The 27,515-nt window shown below is 45.0% G+C and overlaps 6 protein-coding genes across 17 annotated transcripts in view; 1 reads left to right on the top strand and 5 right to left on the bottom strand.

Annotated features, from left to right (window-relative positions):
• The window catches only part of sgg (glycogen synthase kinase 3 beta homolog shaggy), a 53,873-nt gene extending 52,792 nt beyond the window's left edge, over positions 1 to 1,081 (bottom strand). The window contains exon 1 of one of the 8 annotated variants that reach the window (XM_033384865.1): positions 970 to 1,081. The gene's annotated coding sequence lies outside the window, so the exon portion shown is untranslated. The other 7 variants (XM_033384863.1, XM_015185744.2, XM_015185740.2 and 4 more) reach the window with 7 other exon arrangements.
• Positions 1,082 to 2,250: 1,169 nt separating this feature from the next.
• On the bottom strand, positions 2,251 to 12,174 carry Pi4KIIIalpha (phosphatidylinositol 4-kinase III alpha). Of its 2 annotated transcripts, XM_015185750.2 has the most exons (11): positions 11,789 to 12,174; positions 11,382 to 11,595; positions 10,236 to 11,315; positions 8,580 to 8,639; positions 7,741 to 8,254; positions 6,703 to 7,668; positions 4,836 to 6,622; positions 3,843 to 4,759; positions 3,572 to 3,760; positions 3,263 to 3,509; positions 2,251 to 3,184 (listed from the first exon to the last, which is right to left on the bottom strand). In XM_015185750.2, the coding sequence occupies exons 1-11, from the start codon at positions 11,882 to 11,884 to the stop codon at positions 2,799 to 2,801; spliced, it is 6,456 nt and encodes a 2,151-aa protein (XP_015041236.2). In that variant the 5' UTR covers positions 11,885 to 12,174; the 3' UTR covers positions 2,251 to 2,798. The 2 variants fall into 2 exon arrangements, with proteins under 2 accessions (XP_015041236.2, XP_001355556.2); XM_001355520.3 differs by lacking the exon at positions 8,580 to 8,639.
• Positions 12,175 to 13,649: 1,475 nt separating this feature from the next.
• Positions 13,650 to 19,464, bottom strand: ari-1 (E3 ubiquitin-protein ligase ariadne-1). Of its 3 annotated transcripts, none has more exons than XM_033385095.1 (9): positions 19,226 to 19,464; positions 18,180 to 18,396; positions 17,867 to 18,087; positions 16,997 to 17,149; positions 16,868 to 16,924; positions 15,656 to 16,305; positions 15,470 to 15,593; positions 15,183 to 15,409; positions 13,650 to 15,110 (listed from the first exon to the last, which is right to left on the bottom strand). In XM_033385095.1, the coding sequence occupies exons 3-9, from the start codon at positions 18,083 to 18,085 to the stop codon at positions 15,029 to 15,031; spliced, it is 1,512 nt and encodes a 503-aa protein (XP_033240986.1). In that variant the 5' UTR covers positions 18,086 to 18,087; positions 18,180 to 18,396; positions 19,226 to 19,464; the 3' UTR covers positions 13,650 to 15,028. The 3 variants fall into 3 exon arrangements, with proteins under 3 accessions (XP_033240986.1, XP_002133700.4, XP_033240987.1); XM_002133664.4 differs by having other exon boundaries at positions 18,180 to 18,357; XM_033385096.1 differs by having other exon boundaries at positions 18,180 to 18,312.
• Positions 19,465 to 24,063: 4,599 nt separating this feature from the next.
• Positions 24,064 to 25,445, bottom strand: LOC26532842 (zinc finger protein 239-like). 2 transcript variants are annotated; one of them, XM_033384646.1, is made up of 2 exons: positions 25,286 to 25,445; positions 24,064 to 25,230 (listed from the first exon to the last, which is right to left on the bottom strand). In XM_033384646.1, the coding sequence occupies exon 2, from the start codon at positions 25,219 to 25,221 to the stop codon at positions 24,295 to 24,297; it is 927 nt and encodes a 308-aa protein (XP_033240537.1). In that variant the 5' UTR covers positions 25,222 to 25,230; positions 25,286 to 25,445; the 3' UTR covers positions 24,064 to 24,294. The 2 variants fall into 2 exon arrangements, with proteins under 2 accessions (XP_033240537.1, XP_033240538.1); XM_033384647.1 differs by having other exon boundaries at positions 25,334 to 25,444.
• Positions 25,446 to 25,499: 54 nt separating this feature from the next.
• Positions 25,500 to 26,268, top strand: LOC4815649 (transmembrane protein 242). The gene is made up of 3 exons (XM_001355521.4): positions 25,500 to 25,656; positions 25,720 to 25,961; positions 26,027 to 26,268. Exons 1-3 carry the CDS (start codon positions 25,590 to 25,592, stop codon positions 26,156 to 26,158), a joined length of 441 nt encoding a protein of 146 aa, XP_001355557.1. The 5' UTR covers positions 25,500 to 25,589; the 3' UTR covers positions 26,159 to 26,268.
• On the bottom strand, positions 26,193 to 27,009 carry Kmn1 (kinetochore Mis12-Ndc80 network component 1). Its single transcript, XM_001355522.4, has 2 exons — positions 26,747 to 27,009; positions 26,193 to 26,681 (listed from the first exon to the last, which is right to left on the bottom strand). The coding sequence occupies exons 1-2, from the start codon at positions 26,892 to 26,894 to the stop codon at positions 26,266 to 26,268; spliced, it is 564 nt and encodes a 187-aa protein (XP_001355558.2). The 5' UTR covers positions 26,895 to 27,009; the 3' UTR covers positions 26,193 to 26,265.
• Between the last annotated feature and the right edge of the window lie 506 nt (positions 27,010 to 27,515).

Here is a 27,515-nt window from a genome sequence, read left to right as displayed (position 1 = left end):
GGGGTGAAAAAAGAGAGAGAGCAGAGTGAACACACTCACACACACACAAGCACACAGTGGCGAGCGCCCCGAATTTGTATTTATTTAAAAAAATATATAAATTGTTAATATACGATTATTCATTTTTAGGTATATACATTTTTTCTACATTTCTTTTCGTTTAATTTTTTTTACTGCTTTCTTTTAGCTGCCGCCTCACGCACACACACACAAAGGCACGCGCGCACACACAAACACACACGCAGAGGGCAGAGAGAGGCCGCGGCCGCTGCTCTGCTGACTTTTTCCATTTGCTACACCTTGCTTCCGCATATACTTTCCTGCTCCTACCAAAAAAAAAAAAATTTGGAAAAAACAAAAAGTTGCATATGGGTTTTCATTGGCACTTTTGCTACCTTCTTCGCCTACTCTTCTCCGCTTTGTACAGGCTTCTCGTTCTAATTACTTTTACTTACAACGCGTGCGTCTCTCTTTCGCTGTTCACGTTGTACAATACATATATAACTATATGCATACATATACATAAGTATTTTTTTTTTTTGGCACTTTGTACTTGGCGTTTTTTTTAGTTCCCCCTTTTTTCCATTGAGTATTTGCGGATTATTCGTTTTTATTCGCTTTTCGATTCGTATATGCGTATATGTATGCGTGCGTTTTGTTGGAGAGTGTGATTATTTATCGAATGCCGACGACGACTAACTTTTTTGCCATTTTAACATGGCGGCGGCCCCCGTGTCCGTGTGGTATGTGTATTTGTGCACAGAGGGGCGCTGCTGCCGCTGCAACAACACCAACAACATGGAGCACTGGCACAACTACTTACACTTTCACTAAACGAAAAAATAATTATGCGCCGCGCGTGCGTTTTTCACGTTTATTCGTGTTTAATGTTTAATTTTTCGGAGGCAAGCAGTGTGACTTATCGATAAAGTAATTTGTTTCATTTGGTGTTGGATGTTAATTTATTACATCTTACACGGCAACTACACGGCCACTACACATTTACTACTTAGGGCGAGGAAAAAGAGGGTGTGAAAAACAGGCAGCATCGCCCAGAATATGCAATGCATGCAAGGTAAAATCCACCACATTTGTCCAATATACCTTGGAGACGAAAAGACGATTTTGTCTTCAAGGTATATTGTCCTCACACGCGACGTGCGAGGTGAGGTTCGTGGGAACCTTGAAATTTTTCTTGGCTGTTTCTGCCTGTTGGCCATACCCTTTATTATAGCCCATTCAAAATTACGACTCATTTGTTTGTTGCAGAAGAGAGCAGCAGTGTGACCGTCTGACCCTCAGAAATATACTGACGAAATTATTTCTTTATCGGGTTGGTTTTAAGTAAAACCGGTCAACAGCAATTTCCACAAAAGAATGCTTTCACATGCTAACTACACACTAACTACACATTTGCTGAATATTAACTACATTTTGGTGTAATTATCGAGTGCGACACCTGAAGGGGAAATGTGTACTTTTGTTGACATGTTTGGCCGTTTTTTTTCCAATAGAAGCACCATGGAAGCGCCAGTGTGAAAAGCGCCTGTTATACCCTTTTTGAAATGCCTTTTTACCGACATTTTAAAATAATTAAGATTTTGATGTAGAACAATCAGGAATTCGATGCTTATCACGAATTAGAATTCGATGTGGCTTGGAATATGGCTTTAAATGGCATATCTACACGATTTTTACATTGTGCATTGGGCAAGAGGGTGAGTCCATACTTAAAAAATACTGGAAAAGACTAGAAAATGGTATGAAGCGTATACAATTTTCAATTATCGATCAGATATACCGTCAGCCGCTCAGAAATATACCATTATATGCCAAATACTGCACAAGCATAAAGCGATTGTGTTCGGGATTGATCGAATATGTTCTCTCGATTCTCGAAAAGTATCGGTATTATTTAAAATTTTTAGATATGTTCAATCGATAACGCTGAGCGCGAAAGCCCAGTTCTTTTGAAATAATAGCTTCATAAACTAAAGGAAACTAAAAGACGAAACGGGGGCCAAAACAAACGAATGTTATCCATTGAATACAGTTCGATTAAGCGGTTGGTTCATTTTGTGTTCATAATTTGTCATGAAAATGGGACGTTTTTTTAAAATTGAATTAATTAAGAAAAGGAAGGAATATTAGGACATTGCCGTCGATACGCGTGAGGGGCATCGCAGACTAACAATCGCAAAACGAATTATAAGAGCACATAATGATAAATGATTAAATTACAACAAGATGTCAGGTTATTAACAAACAGTGACTCTTTTGTATATTTCAATAATGCCTCTGTCCGTCCGATCGAATAAAATGAATACAATATGAATACATTGAATATCTTTCGTATAATGGAATTATTCGTATTTCCTTTCCGGTCCACCAACTAGCGGCGACACTTATCGTTCTCGTATCGTATCGTATATCTTTAAATACATATACATATATGTATATATGTGTGTATATAGTATACTTTAATGGTTTTTGTGTATATATGTAGGTAACAGATACATTGAACAACATATTGCCCTATAATTGATTTAATATATATATAGTATATGTGTATATCTTTCTATATATATATCTGTGTATGCATCGTAAAATCTTCGAAAAACTTTCAACACCTTAATAAGTACTACCAAAAGGGGATGGGGGGCGGGGGACAAACCGAAACAAAGATAAGGAAATAAGTCGATATTTAGGCTAAGAAATAGAAAAAAAATAATACAACACACTTTTTGTTTGGCTAACAATAACAGCAGGAATAGCAGCAGGGAGCCCAGGAACCACACCTAGTAGGGTATCTGGTTCTGATAGTACTGGATCATGTCGTAGGTACGCGTGCGGAAATTCTGATAAGAGTTTCGTATGACGGAGAGCATGTGGGCGGCGGCCTCCTTGTTGTTCTTGGTGGCCACGAACCGCTGCTTGAGCAGATTGATCGTCTGTCCCCGGAAGCAGGGCAGCCCCGTGTCGAGCATCAGCGAGACCAGAGACACAATCGCATCCTGGTAGGGGCGCACCGCCAGGAAGGCCTGCACGCACAGCTCGCAGAACCATTTGAAGGCGGGCGAGTCCATTTTGCCGCCCATAATCATGACCATCTCATCCGTGAGCTTCATGTCGGGCTCAAAGCCGATATTGCCACCGGGCGATGACTCGAACATAAAGCCGAAATCTGGAGAAAGACAAGAAAACACGCGGGCAGCCCGCCAATCAGTAATCCCCCCTCTGTGTCCTCGTCTCCGCTTCTCACCGATGTGTATGATGTGGCCATCCTTGTCGATCATGATGTTGCCGTTGTGGCGATCCTTGATCTGCAGCAGATACCCGATCAGCGAGTAGGCGGCCATCGATTTCACAAAGTTCGCCCGCGCCGCCTGAAACTCCTTGGAGCTCTCGTCGCCATACTGATGCTGGAAGTACTCGGATAGGCCCGAGTCTGTCTGCCTGCCCAACTGATCGCGTGACTTGGCATTCGGCACGCACTCGATCACGCCGCACTAAGCAGAAGGAGGAGCATCTCAGTCAACATTGTCTTTCTGGATGGAATGGTTGTACTTACGCCTGGAGCTGTGGCCACGACACGGTAGGGAAACAGAAACAGATCGAGGCCGACTTGTTGGAAGATATTCTTGAATATGGTGATCACCTGAAGCGCCAGCATATCCTGGCGCACATCGTCGCCCACCTTGAAGATGGCCGCCTGCCACGACTCGACGCCCAGCGTTATCTTGGCATCCTCCTGGGAGTTCTGTCAAAACAAATCGCATACGCAAGGAGTGAAAAGAGAGCGAGTGAGAGAGAGAGAGATAGAGCGAGAGGGAGATACATACCGGATTATTGGACACCTCCATGGCTCGGGTCTCCAGCTCGGTGATGCCGCACCGATAGACACGAAAACGGGCCAGATACGGCGCTTTGGCCGCACTCTGCATGGGCGTGCCGCTGCTGTAGTCAATGTCCAGGACCATGGCCTCTGGATTCGAGGGCAGATAACAGCCCGACTGCACCTTGATGCGGCTAAGGGCCGCCAAACAGGCATTCTTTCGCTCCATGCCCTTGGCAAAGGATCGTATCTCGCCAGAGACGGCTGTTATTTTGCCAAAGAAATCGAATTCCCGCTCATAGAATCGCTTCGCGGCGCCCGAGAACGAGGCTATGATGTTCTGCGAGAGCAGATCCAGCGCCTCGTACAGATTGGGATCGCGATGCATCTGGTCCTCGTCCATATACATATTCGTCTGCATGTTCCAGATGAGCTGGTGGGCGACGATCTGCGAACGCTTCGAGATGTTCTTGATGAACTCCACCACATAGCCCATGGTGTCGTGGCGCAGGGCCTGCACCAGTTGGGGAATGTACGGCAGCACGGACTCGGCGGGGAACGAGGAGAGCGACTTGACCGCGTACTGGGCGGTCAGCGGATGCGACGGATACTGGCGCGAAAAGTACGACAGCGCCTGGATGGGGGTGACGGGCGACCAGGAGAGTATGTACACCAGATCGGGGCTCTCCTGAAGCAGATTCTTGGTGGTGCACAGATACTTGAGGGCCTCCGGTATATGACAGACGGCAATCGGATCGGAGCAGACGAGGCGGGATACCTCCTCGTCGATGATCTCGGCATTCTTGATACGTTGCGGCAGGAAGACGGCCAGCGAGGGATTGTAGCACCAGGCCAGGCGGGCATAGTCCCGCCACACGTTCACCTTGTACGGACGATTGCGCCACTCGGTGATCTGTTCCTCGCCTGCGTTTGAATTGGGTACGAAACAAAGATACAGGACTCAAGGGCTGAAGGACTCAAGGACTGAGGGACAACATACCTGGCACTATCAGATCGGGCAGACTATTGGGATTGTACCAGGTGATGAGGAACTCCAGCTCGACGGCCAGCAGCTCGAGTATCAGATTGCGCTTCTTCATGTAGTCCTTGTCGTAGGAGTCCTTCTGGTACTGCAGCCGCTTGGAGCGATTCGAGCGCTTCGACAGCGTCGACGTCGAGTGGGGTATGGTGTTGTACCAGCCGCTGCTGCCACCAGTCACATTCCCAGAGGCGCTCATCGATCGCATCGAGTAGTCGGCCCCGCCGCTGATGAGCGAGGCCGTCTCCGGATTGGCCTTGACCCCCAGCATTTGGTTGGAGCTGCCCGAGGCATGGCCCGCCATGTCGTAGTCCCCCACCTCGGAGGTGACCAAGTGCTTCTTCTCGCTGCGCATCGTCTGCCAGAACTTCAGCAGAATCATTATGTCGTCCAGCAGCTGGTCCCTGCTCTGGACGGGGCAGGTGGGCGGGCCGCAGAAGTAGTCGAGGGCGTTCGAGTAGATCCTCTCGCGCAATATGTTCCGCGCCAGCGACTTGGGTATGGTGTTGCCCTGCAGCAGCGAGAGGCCGCACTGGAGCAGCTTGAAGCGACAGCCGACGGTGGCCACCTGCCGGTTCTGTCGGCTGCTCTTCAGAATGGGCAGGCAGCGGTGCAGGAGCAGGCAGAACATCTCCACCTTGTCCCGGTTGCAGTACTTGGCCGTGTCCACCATCTCCGAGAGCAGCTGCAGCCAGATGAGGTGCGGGACAATCAGGATGGGGCTGCTCACGAGCTTGCAGCCCTCGTAGGCGGCCAATGGATGGGTGACCTCCTGCTCGAGGGCAAACAGACCCATGCGCTTCTCGAAGGTCGTCTGCCAGGCACTGACCATCTCCTGGATGAAGCACAGCTCGAGGTCCTGCCGTGCGGTCAGCACCCACTGCCAGCACTCGACCGCCGTCTCCATGACGGACTCCGTGAAGAGCTCCAGCTGGGAGCTGGCGACGGCATGCAGCAGCTTGCGATCCACCTCCGCGCAGATTATGAGGTAGGCGGTGGCCCGCCACAGGGCGCCCCGGTGACGGGCATCGCTCTTGTCCCGGCAGGCCTCCCACACGTCGCTGACCAGTCGCTCGGCCAGTCCGGCCTTGTCCTGCTCACTGAGCACCGACAGCAGGCCGCTGATTTCGCCCGCGTACTTGCTCCGCAAGCACAGAACCGACACGAACCTGGGCGTGTCCGAGTTGACGCAGCTGGGGCGCTTGCTGAGCGTCCCCAGGGCATTGCCCGGGTGGAGGTAGCTGCTGTTGACCACCGAGTCGATGGCCAGCGCCAGGCCGCTGTGGTGGGCCAGCGCCGGGGTGGGTATCTGGTTGGGATACTCCTGCAGGTGGGAGCGCGTCGAGCGCGGCGCCCACTTCATGGCCTCGTTGACAATGCCCTGACACCGATCGGCAAAGTCCTTCAGCCGCAGCTCGCGCGCCGGCAGCGAGTCCATCAGCTGCAGGGTATACGGCGTCGAAACCACTCGCAGCGTGGGCGTCTCCTCGTTGGGATCGAGGGTCAGCGAGTAGGCCAGCAGCTGGAGGATGTCCAGCATGCACCACAGCACGCGACGATTCCACAGCAGGTGGGGGAAGCGGTCCACCAGCTGTGACAGATACTGATCGGCCACCAGTTGGATCTGCTTGTGGATGTGATTGAAGTAGACGAGCAGCAGAGTGGCCTGCGACTCGAGCACCTTCTCCCGTATCTCATCGTGGGCGTACAGTACGTTGCGGAACTTCTCAAACACCTGATCGGCCACGCTGCAACGAGAGCAACACGAGAACAGATCAGTCTCTGAATCGGGGATGAATCGAGGAGGTTCGAAAGGGAGAACTATTACCATTTAACGCACTGCCAAATCCCCGTTTTGTCCCTCTGCAGGGCCGTGTCGCACAGATAGCTCATGATGGGCTCCAGACTGGGCTCGTCGGCGTTCTCCACGCGCAGCATCTCCAGCCAGTAGACGCTCAGGAGGTATGTGCACTGGGCAAACGTGAGCTTGTTGATGGCCGTGGCCACATTGTCCGAGGAGTGCTCGAGCAGGACCAGTATCTGGCTGCGCAGCTCGTTCACCGAGTCGCTCTTGATGGCCAGCGTGTAGTTGAGCTCCCGCATGTCCGACTTGTGGGCCGTTTGGGAGATAAGGAGCGGCGATTTGGCGGCTATCTGCTGGACACCCTGGTACCAGTCGGCCGGCCAGAGGCGGGCATTGGTAAAGCCCATGACCACACAGTAGGCCCAGAAGTCCTTGAAGAGCTTGTGCAGCCTCTGGCGGGGATTCTTGATTGGCGGCAGACGGCGCACCAGTACCGCAATCACCGGTATCAGCATGCCCAGATTACCAGCCCGGGAGCTGGCCTTCTGGGCGCCCGGCGTATTGTCGTAGGAGCGCTCGCCGTCCAGACCAATCTGCACGAACAGCTCCAGCAGCTTGCCCAGCAGCTCCAGCATCTCGGAGTCGCCCTGTATGTTGGCCGCTATATTGCCCAAGGCATTCACCACCGCATCGGAGACATGGTGGAACTTTTTCCGGTGCTCCGGGTCGGAGGTGTACGCCAGCGAGGCCGACTGCACTGTTACGCGGGAGAACATCTTCATGATCTCATCGAAGACATGCGTCTCGCACTGGGAGATGATCATGCAGCCCAGCTGGTCGACAATCAGGGCGTTCTGCTCCGATGGCACCTTGCAGAAGCGCTGAATGAAGAACTGCAGTATGTTCTGGGTGGTCTTCGAGGTGTCCTTCAATGCCACGGCCACATGGCCCAGCATCACGATGATGTTCAGGCTCACCAGATTCGATTCGCTGCACGTGGAGAAGCGGAGAAGAGCGGTTATAAATGGGCGAATGGATGTGGATGTACAGCAGCTACATTACCTCTCATGCTTCTCGGCGGTAAACAGCCGATTGGACACATTGGCCACCAAAGCGGGGACACAGAACTGATCCAGCGTATGGGCTGCACGTAGGGCGATCGACAGATTCTCAATGGCCGCGTCCCGGAGCGCCTCGAAGGCCACATGGCCACTGCGTCCGCCGCCGCTCGGGCCGCCGCCAGCGGCATGCTTCTGGTTATCGGTCAGGATGTCCACCACCGCACGCGAGTCCGAATGCTGGACCACGATCTTGAACGGCGTCAGCTCCTTCTCCTTCTTCTGGAGGGCCAGCGTCTGCATGGCATGGGCATGCAGCTTCCCCAGAATGGGGCTCGGGTCCACCAGAAAGTCGCGCAGATACGATATCGATGTGCCGGCTATGTTGGGGAACTTCTGGGCCAGCTTGCCCAGGCCCTCCAGGCAGACCATCAGCAGGGGCATGTGATCCATCACGATCTTGTGGCTGAGCACCAGGTTCAGCTTCTGCGACAGCCGGCCGCACAGCTTGTCCGCCTCTGTGGGGGAAGGGGGGTGGTTGGGTGGAGAGCACAGATGTCTATTAGCAATCCATTTCTACTTCTCTACAAACTAAAGAACTCTCAAGGCGTAAGGACTAAGTGTGATGGGGCTGGGCGGCATGCAGCGAACGGCGGGGTAATGGCGGGGGAGGGGGGCAAGGCCAGGCGGCGGCAAGCAACAAGAACAATAATAAACCAAACCATTAAAAACGGGTCTCAACTCGAACAGTGAATGTACACCCCCTCGCAGGGGGGCGGCGGGAGGCATGGGGCATGGCAGGATGGTATACAAAAAATAAACAAAAACGCATTTGCTCTTGACCTTTCTTCAATAAAAATTGCAAGCCATTCTGCAGGGATGGCACCGTATAGTCGACATCAACTAAGTAAATAGTATTTAAGTTTTGGTATTCCAAGGTTCCGCCGGCGCAGACAAAAACCACCACCATCAAAAATAAATTAAAACAAAACGAAAAATCAACGAAAATTAACCAAAACAAAAAATAAAAGAAAGACAGACAGAGAGAGAGAGACAGAGAACGAGCGATACAGAGACAGAGACAGAGAGAGAGAGAGAGAGAGAGAGAGAGAGAGGGAAGGAACAGAATCTTTGGTTTCAGATTCAGATACGATGATACCCCACAAAGCCCTCCATTACCTCCTAGATTTAGTCTTCGACAAGCGGCGGCAAGGGCCGCGGCTCGACTGGTATGCCCGTTACTTACGATTGAAGGAATGGAATGGTATCGCTACCCGCTAATGCGCTCAATCGCTCTCTCAATTGTGCTCACACAATGTCATGAGAGTAATGCCCTGCTGTTCAATACAAAAAATATTTCCAACCGTCAGCTAAAAAAGCTCTCAAATTAATTGATCAACACTCAGTTCTGCTTCCTTTCGCTAGCTTCCCTCCTCTTGGGTTTAATACAAATTAGATCCCTAACCAAAACAAATCGTAAGTTGAGATTGGCGAAATTGCACAGAGAAGTTGGGCCCTCACGCCTCTAGACTGTCAATCCCTCACAATGAGGGAGGAATCAGTCCCCCACTTCTTCGGCCTTTGCCCGAACCTGTCCGAAATCAAACCAGGGACCTTGATCATGGATGCAACAGTCTGCTCTGATACAGTCTGATACAACAAATCTGCAACAGTTTGCTCTCCGCGGTTCAGGCAATGAGAACATTTTCTCAGTGCGAAAAAGAACCGAATGTTTACAGCCGAAGGCCGTAGTACGTGTTGATTCATTTTAGAGACATGAGAACGCGCGGGCAGTGCCTCGCACTCGGTTTTAAGGGATTCGGATCGATCCGAAACGAACTGAAGGAGGGCATGTGGCTGAGATCTTATGAATAACGTGGATTCGTGCAGGGCTCTGATGTAAATGTACACGTGTACACGCCTCAAGTTGGCACCTCTGAGCGTTGTCGAATGTAATAAAATACATTTTGTAACAAAAGGAACACTTTTAGACCTTGAGACCTTTGAAATAAGCGCAACCCTAGTGTATAATGTGATTCCTTTCGTACAGCGGCTATTCCAAGATCTGCTTTCACCATTCGTCAAGAAGAGCCCATATTTCAAGCACATATTATTATTATTATTCTATTACATATACATATGTAAATGGAAACCGTATTGTGTGGGAGCAATCCAAACTGCTTCAAAAGCTAACCTTCCTTTATCTTGAAACTCTCCCAAGCTGTCAATCATTCCTTTCCTTTTCGCTTAGACGGACACAATCCTTTGCATAAAATATGGGTACAGGTACAGAGACGAGCCCCTTTTTGACCCTGATTCCTTGTTTCTTCTGTTCTGTTCTCCTCTCTTCTCATCTGATCTGATCTGATCGCTCTCTTAATCTATTGAAACCTGAAAGGGCACAAAAGAGCTGCATAGGCCGCCATTGCCGTAGCTGGAGCCGTAGCTGTAGCCAGAGCCAGAGCCAGACGACGGTGTAAAGAGTGGATATTTTCTTACCCGTCTCATCGCGTATGGCCCAAACGAGGAGATCCACACAGGCGGCATTGGCCATCACATTGACCTTGTACTTGTTGACGACGGTGATGCCGTTCTCCTCGCGCCGCTCGCGCTCCTGGTCCTGCTGCTTGTTCTGCAGCTCTGTCTGGCCGTTGAGGAATAGCCGCTTGACGAACTCCTGGACATCCTTGGTGAAGGGTGTGGGCAGATCTACCTGATGCTGCAACAGCTCGCGCAGCAACGTGACCAGCACCAGATTGAGCGTCTCCGAGAAGCTCTTGTAGCAGTAGCCCTTGATCTGGTGCAGCGAGAATATGTCGCTGGCCTGCTCGTCCAGGTGCTCCAGCGTATCCTTGGTCAGCAGCTTCTTGGACACCGCGAATATCGTCTGCAGATGCTGGATGGGAAACGGGGGCACTCGATACAGGGGCCGAGGACCGCCCTTTGTTGGCGATTCGCAGACCCGCATATTGGGGAACTGATTGAAGCTGGAGCCGTAGCGCGTGAAGAAATGCGTCCGCGGGTCGTACGGAACCGAGCAATAGCTGTTCAGGGACGGCTTCTGCTTGCTATTGCTTTGGAAGCCATAGCCCAGGTGTCGCTGCCGGCCATCGTCAAAGTGCTGGTGGTAGTGTGCAGCCAGGCTGCCGGACATGGAGCGGGGTATGATCGGTCGAAACTGATGGTTGGCAGTGGCAGCCAGCCGCTCGCTGCTGCTAAAGGAGCCGCCACAGGTGCCGCTGGCGCTACTGCTGGCGGTGCCGTCGCGTCCACTTACCCGCTGGATGGGCAGCAGCTCCGGCGGAAAGATGCGGCACAGCAGCGGTGGATCATTGCTCGCATAGCGGCCCATGGAACGGGCCAGTCCAAACAGCAGCGGAACTGTGGCCTTGCACAGTATGATCGGCGGCGGGGCCGAGCTGCTGTCCCTGCTCGACTTGACGATGTTGGCCAGGGCGCCCAGCGTCTCCACCTGATTGAGTATGATCTCCTCGCGCGAGTCCGGGCACTTGGCGGCAATGTCCGACAGCAGAGTGTTCAGGCAGAAGCTGAACTTTTCGGCCGACGGGATGCGCACACCTGTTACAAAATCAATTGGTATTATTCGTCTCTCTGGGGTGAGGGCTAGGCCGGGCTAAACGTTACGTTCGATCTTGCTGCTCCTCGCATCATCGATCCAGACCGCCTTCGGCAGGCACTTGGCCAGCCGCAGCAGATAGGGCACTATCTGAGACTCGTGCTGGCAGCCGCTCTCCAGAAAGTATATGCCCAGCGCAATGACCGCATCCTGGGCCCTAGTGTCCAGACAGAAGACGCCCGCGGCATTCTCCTGCGGGCAATACCGGAACAATGTCTGCACCTGTGGGTAGTCCATAGGCAAAGGTCAGCCTCAGTACAGGTACAATGGCAACCCAACCCCCCACCCCCGACTGTCTCCTCACTGGACACACACACGCATGTCTGTTTTGATGGTCGCGCTTCAAGGTCAGTGCGAAAATATGGACAAAAATCGACTTTTCAACTGAACGGGAATGGGGCCCCTCTCCACTAACCTTCTCCCACGGTGTGGGCTGGATCCCAGCCAGCACTCGGGCCAGACATAGGACTGCCCGCTGGTACGTGTACTTGTCCGAGGCGGTCATCGTCATCTCTCCTCCAGGTCTCCTCCTCACCACCGCGACTCTGTGACACTGAGTTGGGGGCTACTTGATGCTTTTACGGCTGTTTCCCTTCTGTCTGAGGGGCGTGGCACGTTCGCTTTCGTTTAACAACCACCTTACGGATTATTTTGAGGGTCAACTAATCTATCTAAGCGTTTGTCATCGTTGTAATTCGGATTTTAAATTATATTTTGGTGTAACTTTTTGTTGTCGGCCAGTGTGACCGTCGCGATTCGGGTAATAGACTAGCTATCGAACTAGTTACTCGATAGGAACGGTTCGGTAAACTGGTTCGATTGCCGTTCAGTTCAGCTCGGTTCAGTGCCTCCAGAGAAAAAATGAACCAGATTACATATCGATACCAGCTGAATCGATATGAAAATATCGTTATAAATTAATTTTCATCTGTTTTTGTAACGTGATTTCTGAATGATCGAATTTCTTCCTTTTCCTGTGCCTGTTAACTTCATGTTGTCATAAAAGAGAGAGAAGAAGCCCGATCGACTTTGTGGAATAACTTTTATAGAGAATTATATTTTCTATAGGAGATAATAATTTCAAATTCAAACTGCAAAAACTGTGACGGCACTAAGGCAAAGCCCTCTGGTCCTCTTGCGGCGTTGCAGCACCTTTGTGGCGATCATGTATAGGCAACATGCAGGCCACCTTTTCAGTCAAAAATAGAATAATATGCAAGGAAAATCGAAATATTTGTGTACAAAATTATGGCTCCCCCAAGTGAAAGTGAGAGTTTTCCCCACCCAAATCCCTTACTGCACTCACTGCACAGCTCCGACTGGTCTTTATCATTCCAGATCTGGCCTTCCTTCTCTGTGAAGAAGGGTTTATTGTCTTGCAACAATGGTTTCATCGGAGGAGAGACTACTATGAGAGATCCCTTTACATATACGCATGCCCTCGTCTGGGTCAGAGACTGAAATTTCCAGAGATGGCTGATATTCAACAACGCTTTTCATCATTTATTATGATTATTATCCCACCCAAAATACCCCATTATGTATATGATTAGCAGATGGCTGGAAAATGTCTGGGATTGGATTTTTTTTGGAATTTTTATTTTCACTAATTTTTGCAACATTTCATCTTTAATTATACATACATAGTTTCTCATATTTTTACAATTGTTTTTGGTTTTTTGTTTTTTTTTTTTGTTTTTTAAATATATTTGTATTCCGTTTTGTCGGGTTTTCTTGCTTTTTGTAATTCGAACAACTTTAAACTTTTTACATCAATAAATGAGTGTCTTTCCACTTTCCTTTTGTTACTTTCTTATGATTGTTTTAATTATTTTTGAAAAATTATACTGGCTTGAGAATAGAGAGATGGCTGAAAAATAGGGAAATGTTGGTTAAAAGATCGTGTGTGCCAGTCGGGAGTCGCAGTCCTGAAGCGTGTGTGGGGATTGGAATGGGAAACCGTGGACAAATCTGCAGTATGTACAGCGATGCGATCGACAGGAGGTGGAGGCCGCGCCATATATAGTATGTACATATGTATGCATGCATTGTAGGTATTGTAGGTATCTTGGCTAAACACTCTTCAAATATCTATACATATTTAGTTACATGTTCTAATATATATCTGTATCTGTATCTGTAGCTGCATCTGTATCTGGTTTAATCGCATCCATAAGTTAAGTTTATCCTGCCATCCGGTTGCATATTCCATCCGTTGTTGTACCCCTTGGATTAATCGCATAAATGACGAAGTAACTTCGATTTGAATTGAAACATTTCCATTCCATATGCTAAGCACAATTGTTTATTTATAATGGGGAAAACAAACTAAATTTAAAGAGGGACAAGAAAGAACTAATCAAACTAAGACACAATTTTGTGCGAGTATGAACCGCATGCATTGTGTGTGGGGAGGGCACGATGGTAGATGGTTAGATGGATGGTTGGTGGAAAGGTTGCCTCAAAGGGGTACTAGGATGCTAAAATAACAAAAAATTTGGGGATTGGGGATTGGGGGGGTTCGGGGTTCGGGGCAACTACATAAGTATTTCCGCTTACACTTGCATCGTTTCGTATTCTTTAGGTTCTATTGTTTGTATCTCATTTTGTGGACATTGAAATGGAAATTTACTAGTTTAACTTTTTGTTTTTGTTACATTTGCATTTGCATTCGGTTTTCGTTTCGATTTTGGTTTCTTGTTGCTTGGATAACATGAAGATCTTGTTTTGCAATTGGTTAACATCAAATAAGTTTCATTAACTGTTGATTATTCGCTTACTATAAGTATTATATGCTGTTGTATGCTGTTGATGACGATCGATCCTTTTGTGACATTGATTTTGAGCTATATTAACTTGATTGATCTTGATCTGTGTGCCTGTCTGGTCTGACTTTCATTGATCTGTGTCTTGTGTTGTTGTTATCTATGTGTGGTGGTGGTCTGTATTCTGTATTCTGTTCTGCTCTGATTTGATGCATGTCCTGCGAGACGCAGTAAACTATTTTGTACATATATCCAATATATATACACCCATTTAGATTTACACCCTTGCAGGGGGTCGGAGCCAGATCGTCCACAGCCGAGACGATACAGGCTTGTTCCTTCCACTCCCGTCTGTTTCTATGGCAGACCACGGATATAGTGAATATCTGGCCGCTGTAATTACACAAATAATTCCGCTGATAGCTAATTGCTGCAAGGGTATAACTAATTACGGCATGCCGTAGTTACGTCTTCCTGCATGTTTTCTTGTATATTAATATATTTAATATAGATTTCTTTCTGTTTTAACAATTATTCTGAAATGATTTCCTCAATTGCGACTTGGTTTCCATTTCCGTTTCCGGTTCCGTTACTGTTACTGTGCCTTCGCTGGGGCATGCCTTTCTCTGGCTTCACTTTACACTTTGTCAATCTTCGTACTATTTAAGAGTGGAGGGGGCGGGTAGACTAAGAGGGGTAACTTTAAATTTAGATTGGATTCTGTTCGGATTACCCGATGGGGTACGGGTATGGGTACGGTTACGGGTACGGCTATGAGCATGGGCTATGATGGGCATGGGTATGTGGGGAAAGGTTTTCAGCTTGCTTTACACTCGTTTCCGATACATCGCTGGCTTAGCTTAGTTATCATTATCTATCCATGACTCTCGTCATTCTGTATAATCCCACCACTCCGTATCATAGCCCTCGTGCACGTGATTGAGCAGTACAGTGCAGCGCTTTTCACAATACCTGCAACGAATGGAACAGAAATGGGATGTGAAAACGGGAGTCATCGGTTGAATGATTTTTGGCTCAACAGACCTGTATTTATCTTGCACTTTCTGCTTAATATCAGCCAAATTTTCAGATGTAATATCACGTTCCAAGTACTCGGACAACGTCTCTGTTGCCGACTCCAGATCCTTTTGATTATCAGCGAATATCATGGATTGATTGTTCTTTTTCAAGTAATACGCGAACACGTACGTGTACATGAGAGTCTGGCGACACTGGCAAAGTATGTCGACAGCCTTTTTCAGAAATTGAACCTGCAAACGGACAAAGGTTCTTAGGGCAATCGCCACAGACAGACAGTCAGAGAAGCATACCTCTATCCAGGACATGTTGTGCTGCTGCATTTCCTCCATCTTCTGCTTCACGGACGCATACAATTTGTTCTCGAATTTCATTGACTGCATGTGGTTCATGTAGCGATTATAGTAATGTAGATACCTGGATGAGAGATTGGATGGGTTGACATTGAATGATACATTGAATGATAAGCGAGAACCCACCTGGCCAGCGATGAGCGCAGCTTCTCCTGGGCATCGCGTGCCGTTTTGGCCTCGTCCTCGTCATAGCGATTGCAATTGTACCAGGAGGAGCCGTGCGGTTCCCAGGAACCGAGACACACCCAGCAGAACTCGTATTTGCAATTCTGATTCTTGCACACCATGTGATTGCAGCCGCCATCCTTCTCGATGGTCACACTGCACTTGGGACACTCTTTGGTATTGGCCGCAATCCAGTTGGACGTCTCCGAGTCGTCGTCGCACTTCTTGATCCACTTCTTTAGCCAGCGGCACTTGACCGGATCGTGCCAGTTCTCGCCGCAGGCGAAGCAGAACACATGGCCACACTTGCAATGGACGCGACGCGGCTCCGCATACGGCACCTTCACCGCGTACGTGCAGTCGACGGACGGACACCATCGCAGCAGCTGGTTGCACTCCACGAAGCTGTTGGTGATCAGCTGCTGGTATTTGACTTTCACCCGTGCATCGATCACCAGTTTGGTAACGGTCACATCGTCCACTAGGATATCACAGCCGTGCGCCGCGCACGATATGGTCTGGCCCAGACCCTCCGTCATGATCTTCGTTGTTAGATACTCGCGCCAGCAAATCATGCAGAATCGATGTCCGCACTCCAATCCGGTCATGGACTGCATTACAGAGAAACAGAGAGAAAGAGAGAGAGAGAGAGAGAGAGAAATGAGAATGGGGCTAACTCATTTCCTGTTTGGTTCGATTCGCGTCTGCTCTGCTTGATAAGCTATCAAAGAGTTTTTCATTTCGATTGATTCGAATATTGATAGTAGGACCTGGCAGTGGTGTGTCATGAACACGATGTTTATCTCGCCATAAGCAGGGCACTTGTAGCAGCTCCTATAGTCTCTGAGATCTAGGCGCTCAGTCAGATCTAGACAGACAGACAGATCAAGAATGTAAGTATTTGATGGGGGTCTATGGGGAATATGCTTCCTTCTGGCTTTTACATACAACTACACGAATCTAATCTCCCCCAATACTCTACGAGTGAGAAAATCGGCTTATTTCAGTGATTGAGCCTCTAATTTATGTATCTAAAAGTCTGCAACTGGGCAGCTTGGAATGTAAGAGCTTTCTCTCGTTGTCTACACGTTGTCGATGTCTCCGTTTCCTCCATACTGCTCTCCCACAGTAGTATCCAGTAGCTGTCGGGGAACATTTGTGGACGGAACTTACGTCTGGCGGCAGCAGAGAGAAGCATATTTCGCACTCTTCGCACTGGCTGCGTGTGGTCTGCAAGGGGAGGGATAGAGTAGATATTAGATATAAGTTAATTGGGCTTGAGTAAGCGCAGCAAGTACTCACTCTTTGACGGACTGCTTCGGTGACGTTGTTGGGATTTATGACATGTGCGCATTTGTAGAAGTCCTCGGTGTTATCATCGAAATATTTCTCCAATAGCTTCTCCCTGTCCCACTTGAAGTGACTCAGAAGAATTCGTGTCTTTGTGGTAGGGAGCTTCGAGTGCGGCCACAGCAGAGAAATAAAACAAAGAACGAGACAAAGCAAAACGATTGTTAGTGGTTGGGCAACAGTAGCAGGATGATGATGCTGATGATGCTGATGATGGGGTCCATCCCAAATTGGCCTTGAAATCAATGCCAAAATCAATATAGTGGGCCGACGCCATCAGACCCTGCTGATCGATCGAAGCATGGGAATTACAAAAGCAGAGAGTGAAAAGAATGGGATTTGGATTTGGATGCGGATGCGGATGCCAAATAAATATTGTAGAATATTACACTGCAGTGGAATGAGAGAACAATTGGACAATTAGGCAAATCGACAACATGGATTGCATGCGACTGCAGAATGGACAGATTACACAGAATAAAATACTTCTGCAAGTGCAGGTGAATGCAGGCCAAAAGTACGGATTGGATCAACATGGAATCACGGATTAAGTAGAAAACGAATGCCAAGCTGCGACCTTGTCCTTGGGTAGAGACAGACGACAGACCCATACAAAATGAGGCTCTCCCTCGGACCAAAGAGCTAGATTGACCTTCAATTTATACATGATCTGCAGCAAAGGGGCTGGCAAGAATGGGGGGAGGTGGGGCAGGTTGATTCACACACACGCATACACACAGAATCAAAAATGCAATCACACACACACAACACAGGCAGACAAATGAGCATGTGTGGTCATCTGCAAATGTCGCCTCGCCTCACCTTAAGCAGCAGATTAACATCATCGATTATCTCCCTCTGATGTTGCACAATCTCGTCTGTGCTTAGCACCTTGTACTGGTAGTCATCGGGATCCATCTGGCGCTCCGCGGAGCTGGGCATATCCACCTCCATGCCAAAATCATCATCGCCATCGTCGCCCGACGAGACATTGCCCGAGTCGACATTGTCACAAAAATCGTTGTCGTTATCCGAGTCCATGGCTGTATTGTATGTTTGGATATTAATACACACAGCAACGATTTGGTTGGTTCTTGTATTTTAATTATTTTTTCACTAAACTGCTTTTGTTTACCTCTTGATTAGATATTCTACGCACTTTCTGCCCCGTTCCGTTGCGGATGGGGTGGGGGGTTGTCGGTTGTGGCTTCTTGTTGCAGTGTTTCTTGTGTTTGTTCCAAAATTGTAGCACTAGTTGCACTTAAAGACTAAAATATTGCCAGGTTTGTGTTGTGTAGTTTCCCCTTGCTGCTCTATATATATACATATATATATATACATATATAACACATCTATCAATTATATGTCAAAAAATGTCAAAGTCTGCGGTCACATTAAAGACTAGATTTTCTAGCCACACGTATAACTAATGTTGGTTTTTTATCGTTCAATTTACTTAATAAGCTGCATTTATTACTAATTTATTCCTAAAGTTTGTTCGATTTTATTCCCTCTTTAGGTCGCACACCTTGCAACTTTCTTAGATAGTATCGGATAAGCGATATTTGTATTTTTTTTTTAGTATTTTATAAAACGCGTTATGGGCATTAGGAGCATTCTCTCATGAACGGTTTTTTCGTCAGGTGGCTCTATTGATAATTACATCTCTGTGTAGTTACGATGTAGTAAAAAGTATTCAATTTTGTTGAAATCTTTGTTGACCTTTTTTGTTAAAACTATATTTTCTAAACAATCTCACGAAAGGGAGTACTTATAATGAGCCAATCGTTAGAAAATTGATTGATTAATCGGATCGAATTATATTTTTAATGCTGAGGGCCCTATCTAGCTGGTAATACCAATCCGAATATCCAAATCGAATAATATAATTTCCAATCATGAACAAAAAAGAACAACCCAACAATAGTTTAACATGCTTTGTTTTTGTTGTGACTTGCTGGCATATATATCTATATACATGCGCGCATATATGTATGTATATGATACACAAATTGTTTTGTACACAGATGGTATGATTTTTTCAAGGCAAAGACCACACACTCGCACTGGCACACGTACGCTCTTATGTATGCATATTTGGCACATACGCGGACACACATAAACACACACAAATGTATAGACAGAAAGCTTATGATGACTTATTGTTGACTTTTTACGCACTTGCCACAGTTAAAATTATCTATACGAGCAATGGTTCATTGTTACAGTTATGTCCGAAATATCAAAGTCCTTGAGAACATTGCTGCCTACTGTGAATATCCTAAACTTTCAATTTTAAAAATCGATTTAAATACACGAGCATTTTGAAACATTCATTTAAGGAAAAACACTGTCTGTTCATTCCGAGACAAGTTCATTGTGAGACGTTCATTTTCGATTTCGATTTTCGAGGTCGACACAGCGCCACCTATCAGATAATTCACTCACCATGTCGGCAGTGTGGTCACACTGAAGACTAGTCTGGTGCTGTACAACGCCGCTTTTAGCCGATTGTGTTCAAAGCCAAGAATTCTGGCGCCAACAAAATGGCGGACAATGTGTGATATGATTGAAATTAAAACAACTGATTTATATTTTAAATCTTTATTTATGGCTTCTTTTGGGAAATTTGTTGTACAGTAAAAGTAAACTTTAGGTGTTGCAGCACCACTATAGCCGACTCGTTCTGTGCCATATCTGCGTGCTCGCTCTGATCCATTTGGCTCATCTTTCATCTCCTTCTAAATGGTGTACCCACCAATCTGAAAGAGATCGCCTCTCTAAGCTCCATCCTGCTCTGAACAAGTCGGCGATAATCAACAAATTTCGTATCACATTTCATGAGTCATACGAAATTTATCAAACATCTTTTTGTTTTGAGATTTTTTAAGGCTCGTAAAACGTTACCATTGCAATGCATTTTTTTGCAACATTTTACGTGCCTTTTTGACTTTTGCCCAGTTTGATTGATTTTCTTGTTTTTTTTTTTTTTGTATTTAGGCTCGTAAAACGTTACGTCTAAGGCATGTTCTTTTTTATGTTTTTTTTTTCTTTCGTTTTTCATTTCACTCTTTTTCGTGTTCAACAGAAAGACAGACGTGTCAGCCGTGAAAAACAATACTTTTTCCGCGTGCCAAGCAATTTTGTAATTGATTGAAACTCGGAGTAACTTTCATTATTCTTTTTTTAATTCATCTTTGCGCCCACGTTTCATTTAGATTTTTCGTTTTGTTTTGTTCTGGCTTCGGAAAACGGTTCGAGCAATTTAACACGCGGTGTTTCTAGGGCGCAAAAACAAATAAATAAAATATCATTGTCTGTCGAGCCGATCTCTGAAGCTATATTTACTATTAACCACACCGCCCCTTTACTTTTACCCCCTTGATAGCCATTTGAAACACTCTGAAATGGAAGAAATAGAAAAAATGAGTAAAAAGCGATGATTAGTAACTTGCAAGTAAGTATCGTCTCGAATGTAAGCAATAACCAATATGGACACACTAACAACTAACTAAGTCTAGAATCTAGATGATCTCGGCAGTTAGCCCAAGCCCACCACACTTGCAGTTAGTTTGAGAGATTGAGAGCAAAACGCGAGTGCGAGCGGTGAGCAGTGAAAGGGAAAATTATTAATAGGTCACCACCATTTTGTGCGCGTGGCGTGTGTTTGCGAACCGAGCATGTATGCGTTGAGTAACCTTTCAAAGGCAACTGTACCATTTCATTTACGACTTGGTGCGGCATAAACGAACGTCCCCCCATTCTTTCCTAAGGTTTTGGACACTCCTCTTTAAACCGCGAAAACGAAAACTAGCACGTTTTTACTCTTTTATGCCTAACGATGATTCTTGTTAGTTTTTGTAGACTAGGAGCAAAATAACTTTGCTGAGGGTAAGAGCAACCATATATACAAACGTATAAAACAATTGTACAGTTTACGATTGGATTGGCTTGTCTGGTTTCAAGTATCTAATGGCTTTCTAATATCAGTTTTAATTTAAATTCGATCACTAGTTTTTCTGAATTATTTTTAGCGGGAAAAGAGAAGATCACTTTCGACTTACTTTGGGCTACGAATGACTCTTTTTTTTTGAAAATAGGAGAAGGAAAACGAGCAGACTTATCGTTAAAATATACCATCTTCAGAAATATACCAAAAAATACCGTCTCATTTAAAAAATATACCGTAAATATACTGACGAAGTCAAGTTCTGTTATGCATATTCCTCGTTTTTGATATTCCGTCGAATATTACCAGCTAAATAGAATATTTAGCAGTGCCCACATAATTTTATACGATTGATGAATCAATTTTCTACACAATTGGTTAGTTTTTAGTCCTTGCTTTTATTGTATTTTGGCTAAAACAAGGTTTGAACAAAATAGTTCAACAAAAAATCAGTCGCAGTGTTGCTGGTATTTAAAGACATGATGCGTGTATAGGCCTTTGTACACCCTATTTTGTTAATTTTATATGAAGATCAAACGTAATTTATTAAGACCTTTTCTCAAATTGACATGTTTTTGAATTATTCATGTGTATTATTAGTATCTTGTGTATATTTGATACCTACTGAGCCTTGGAAGACAAACGTATTCACAATTCTATAACATCCATTTCCCCCAGGGTATGTGTGCATGGAATTAGCAACATTTGTGCATGGAATGCGCAACATTTGTGTATGGAATGGGACTCATTGTTGCAATAGCGAAACTGCGGCGAATCGGGTATTGCCTATATTTCAAGCTATATAGATTTGCTCTCTTAACTTTATCCCATAGATAAATGCATTTTCTACAAGATTGCTTCTTTTAATTACCTTAATGTATTTTATTTTGACCAAAAAACGGTTTTCAAGTAAATGTTGCTGCAACATTGTGTATGGAATGAGACTCATTGTTGCTGGGGCGAACTGCGGCGAATTGCGGCGAATTGCGGCGAATTGCGGCGAATTCAAATTCGATTCAAAAAAAACGACCAATTCCTCATATTCTTTGTTCCGTTGAATATTACTAACTATATGGAACATTTAGCCATGCCCAATCAATTTTATACTATTAAGGAATCAATTCTTTACATGATTGGCCTATTCGAAATACTTGCATTTATTGGATTTCTATATAACATTGAAAATTAAATTAATAGATGACAAAAATACCATTTAGCACTAAAAAACACCACATGGGAGCGCGGCGAAAACCAGTTTCTACAGTATATACGGTCTCACTTGAAAAATATACTGAGTGGTGCGCGCCAAATCGAACTTTTTTGAATGTGAGCGACAAGGATTTAAATGTTGTCAACCGGGCCGTTATCTATGCCCACATAATTTTATACGATTAATGAATCAATTTTCTACTTAACTGGCCAGTTTTTAGTCCTTGCTTTTATTGTATTTTGACTAAACAAGGTTTTCAAGTAAATGTTGCCGCAACATTGTGTATGGAATGGGACTCATTGTTGCTAAATCGAACTGCGGCGAATTCAAATTTCTCATATTCTTTGTTCCGTTGAATAATACTATCTATATGGAAGATTTAGCCATTCCCACTCAATTTTGTACGACTGATGAATCAATTCTATACATGATTGGCCTATTCGAAATACTTGCATTTATTGGATTTCTATATAACATTGAAAATTAAATTAATAGATGACAAAAATACCATTTCATGGGAGCGCGGCGAAAACCAGTTTCTACAGTATATACGGTCTCACTTGAAAAATATACCGAGTGGTGCGCGCCAAATCGAACTTTTTTGAATGTGAGCGACAAGGATTTAAATGTTGTCAACCGGGCCTTTATCTATGCCCACATAATTTTATACGATTAATGAATCAATTTTCTACTTAACTGGCCAGTTTTTAGTCCTTGCTTTTATTGTATTTTGACTAAACAAGGTTTTCAAGTAAATGTTGCCGCAACATTGTGTATGGAATGGGACTCATTGTTGCTAAATCGAACTGCGGCGAAATCAAATTCGATTCAAAAAACGACCAATTCCTCATATTCTTTGTTCCGTTGAATATTACTAACTATATGGAACATTTAGCCATGCCCACTCAATTTTATACGATTGATGAATCAATTCTATACATGACTGGCCTATTCGAAATACTTGCATTTATTGGATTTCTATATAACATTGAAAATTAAATTAATAGATGACAAAAATACCATTTCATGGGAGCGCGGCGAAAACCAGTTTCTACAGTATATACGGTCTCACTTGAAAAATATACCGAGTGGTGCGCGCCAAATCGAACTTTTTTGAATGTGAGCGACAAGGATTTAAATGTTGTCAACCGGGCCTTTATCTATGCCCACATAATTTTATCCCATTGATGAATAAATGTTCTACTTAACTGGCTTATTTTAAATACTTGACTTGTTTTCCTGGTACGGCGATTGCTGTTTTTGCTCCTCAACAGCCAAAGACCCTATATTTAAATAGTTCAACTACTTGAGGTAAATGGCGGAAAATATTAACGATTGTAAATTCTTCTGGTAGATCCATGCCATTTTTCCTCTGAACTTAAAAAACACCACGATATCTTTCACCTGAACAGCGCTAAAATTTGTTCCGTCAAATATTATATGCTAGATAGAAAATTAGCCATGCCCACAGAATTTCATCCAATTAATGAACCCATTTTGTAATTGGCTGGCTTATTTTAAACACTGACTATAGTTGGATCTAGTCTTAAAAAAGTTTTATCAAAAATGGGGAAACAAAAAAAACGAAAGAGGATAGTCGTTCCTATTGTTTAATATTGATATTCCGTCGAATATTATTAGCTAGATAAAACATTTTGCCATGCCTACATTATTTTTTTACGATTTATGAATCAAACCAAATCGTTGCGTTAAATTTAGAAAGGAGAAAAATTGTGAATATTCTGCTCGGCGCCTTTTAAGCCCATTAACACCAATTTTCTTCATTTAAAATACTCTCAAGACAATCAGAGACACAGCCAAATTCGATAGAAGAGCGAAATGGGAAAACAGACTGGGCTCTTGTACGATTTACTGACTATAATGGACCTTTATTATTATTTGCATTATGTTTATGTGTATACGACAGATCTTTATTCAGATCAGTATGCTGAAGTGATCCTGGAGACCGTCCGTTTTCAGTAATTTCAGGCTGCATATTTTTTGAATTGCATGTATCAACTCTCAAACAGCTAGTTTTCGTTTTCTAGATTATCACAGATGTTTCTTCGACACCCTCTTCGTCCTCTCCCATCACTGGGAAATATAGTTTATTTCTTTGGTCTGCTCGTTCTTCGTGTGGGTAAGGGTATGTCTTTTAAGAGATGTACTGTGGTTAAAGCCCTTTGAGCAGTAAGAACACTTGTAGGGCTGCTCCCCAGTGTGAGTGTAGGTGTGTACTTGGAGAGTTGATTTGAGCTTAAAGGACATCGAGCAGTGAGAACATTTGTAGGGTCGATCACCTGTGTGCGTACGGATGTGGTCGCCGAGATGTGATTGTTGTTGAAAGGATTTGGGGCAGTAGGAGCATTTGTAGGGTCGCTCCCCAGTGTGGATACGCGTATGGGCTTGCAGATGGGATTTTTGTTGAAATGACATCGAGCAAAGGTCGCATTTGTAGGGTCGCTCCCCAGTGTGAATACGCGTGTGGGCTTGAAGATGAGATTTTTGTTGAAATGACTTCGAGCAGTGAGTACAATTATACGGCCGCTCCCCAGTGTGGGTACGGATGTGTTCGCTGAGATGGGATTTTTGTTTAAAGAGCTTCGAGCAGTAAAAGCATTGATAGGGTCTATCTAAATTATAATTGCTGTCTCTAGCATCTTTTTGTATTTGTGCATCGGATGCCACACTTTTTGAGTGCTCACTTATACTATCAGACAGCTCCCAGTCCTGCTCGTCTTTAGCGTTGTCACAGAGATCTTCTTGTATACCCTTCTTCATCACTGGGAAGTAGAGCTTATGGCTTTGCTCATAGGTTTGCTTAAGATTGAAGGCATTTACTGCATCCTTAAGGCATGGCGGGCATATATTTTCAGGGAATGAATCACCTCGCTTAACGTCGTACCCGGTGCACTGCGCTATCATGTCACCAATGCAAGTGTCCCATTTCTGTGCCTCCTCAAATATGTTTGTAAATTCACTAGACTTTCCCGTGCAAACTCTGCATATTTGCTCCATTGCCTTGTCCTAAAAATAAATAAGTCATAATGAACAATAGAATACATGAACCCATAAACCTCACAATCAACCAAATTGTCCGTCGGCCGCGTCTTTTTATGAATTATGATACCTTTTTTGTCAATTTGTTTTTGTATATTTTGATTTGAGAAAATGTAATTAAAGAATGTGCTGTTAGGCGCTAAAGATTTGTCGTGTGGACTGTTATATGTAACATGTATGGATGTATATATGTATGCACACAAATTTTATCGATGCATCGATACAAATATATCACAAAAAATGTATATCGATATATTTATATATAAAAATAAATTTAACCTCTGTTACGACAAATAATAAATACAATCGGAAAAATTAAGCAAGAAATGAACGAAGCCGGCGCCAATGCAGATGCAGTGACGGCGGATAAAGAACGCAAGTTTCGCATACAGGGTGAGCTCTTTTCAGCCCAAGTCGTTATTCCAGTGATTCTGTGACGGAAGGTCTTTTTTGCAGGTGCTGCTTTCCTAGGACTAGTCGGCGGTATTTCTGCACTCTTTGGCTTCTCGCGTACCCTGGCCACGGCCAAGAAAGCAGACAGCAAGGTGCTACAGCAGCAGGGCACTCGACAGGGCATAATACTGATGGACGAGGGCGCCACCCTGGCCCTACGAGCCCTTGGCTGGGGTACACTATACGCCGTCTTGGGCACAGGAGCATTCTGCTATGGATTCTGGAAGCTAAGCGGAGCCAAAGACGTAGGCACCAAGAACCAAGCTGTGGGACAGTACTGGCTATATCTAATCTACATTTTATCATTCAGTTTCAAGAGTTTCGCATGAAGATGGGCAATGCATTGCCGCGCATCACCAAAGACGAGCCCCCAGCAAGCCGCACTGACTTCGAAAGTCTTACAGACCTGATGAAATACTTGGGCTCCTGGGCCAAGGAATAAGCAATAAAAACTCAAATTAATTAGAATTAATACGATTGGAGCTAAGCCATTTTGTTAGCCGGTGTTTATTTCGTTTTTTCATCAATAATTAAGTATACATATAAACATCAGCCGCGTTTTAATGGCTTCTTCGTTGTTTCTGTGCCCAAGTTCTGGTTAAAAAAGTTAGCCACAACAATGTTTAAGCGAAGTCGGCAGCGTTCCATTATGCGCGCTTGCAACTCCCTCATTTCCTCGTGTTTCTGCTTGAACACTTCATAATTCTTACGGAATTCCAGGTGACCCCTTATAAAATTCTGGAAGTGTGGACCCTGGTCCAAATAGGCTTGCTGTTCTGCGTTGGGCTTGACCTCAGGGATCGGGTTCAAATCCTCACGGTTGTCTAATGTACCCTCGTACGTTTTTAGAGCTTCCTCGCCCTTTTTGGTTGCGTCAACCATAAAGTCAATCCACTTCTGCTTTCTGGCTTTGATATCATCCTTATACTCCTGCACTTCTTCATCCCCAGTGGTGGTTTCAAATACTGAAAATCCAAAACGCATAGCAGTAGAGAATATTTATACATATGTGAACGCTGGGGATTCTTACTTTCGTCAATGTTAATGTTGAAGAGACTTTTTGTCTCATGAAATTTCGGTTTCAAGGTATTTTCCAGTTGGGCCGGAACATCATGAAGATCGATATCAGATATGTCATGGCCCAGCTCATTTGGGACATCATCAGTAGTTGGGTTCATTTTGGTGCAGTTATTAATATAGTTTATGAAAATATATTTCCGCGGTTTCAAGCGTTCAGAATAAAAAGAGTGCTGCACAAGGCTGGAGAAACATCGATGATAACATCAATGTCATCGATGTTTTGTGGCAAACTACTTTGATTGGTGGTGAATGTGTACATTTTAAGTGAAGTTTAGGGGAATACCACCTTAATAAATATAAATTGTTGACTTAATCTTGTTTCTTTTTACTTAATTTACTCTTTCATTTAAAAAAACATCTGATAACATTTACCAGCACTGTTCTTTTAATAGTAAAATAATAGTGATGCCAATCATCTATTCTTTCCCGCTAATTTAGCTATTTCTTAGTGAATTGTGAGATCTTCCATACTTTGAAACTATCCGTAGTTAATGTGTTTTGTTTTGCGGGACGCGGAGGCAATTTATCACCCCCATTACCCGACCAATGATCACATATTCGCCCATTTTGCCGCGGGGCGGTTTCTTGGCATTCAGCAGACGCAATTAAAATTAAGGTCTATAATGTACACAATAGTACGTTTCCGAATATACTTAACTCTAATTACCCACCATCTGAAATAAATTAATGCCTGCCCAACTGGTAAAATCTAGCTTTAT

Source organism: Drosophila pseudoobscura, chromosome X (genome assembly GCF_009870125.1).
Source record: "Drosophila pseudoobscura strain MV-25-SWS-2005 chromosome X, UCI_Dpse_MV25, whole genome shotgun sequence".
Lineage (NCBI taxonomy): Eukaryota > Metazoa > Arthropoda > Insecta > Diptera > Drosophilidae > Drosophila > Drosophila pseudoobscura.
Note: the sequence above shows the minus strand (reverse complement) of the source record. Positions and strands in the feature narration are given on the sequence as shown.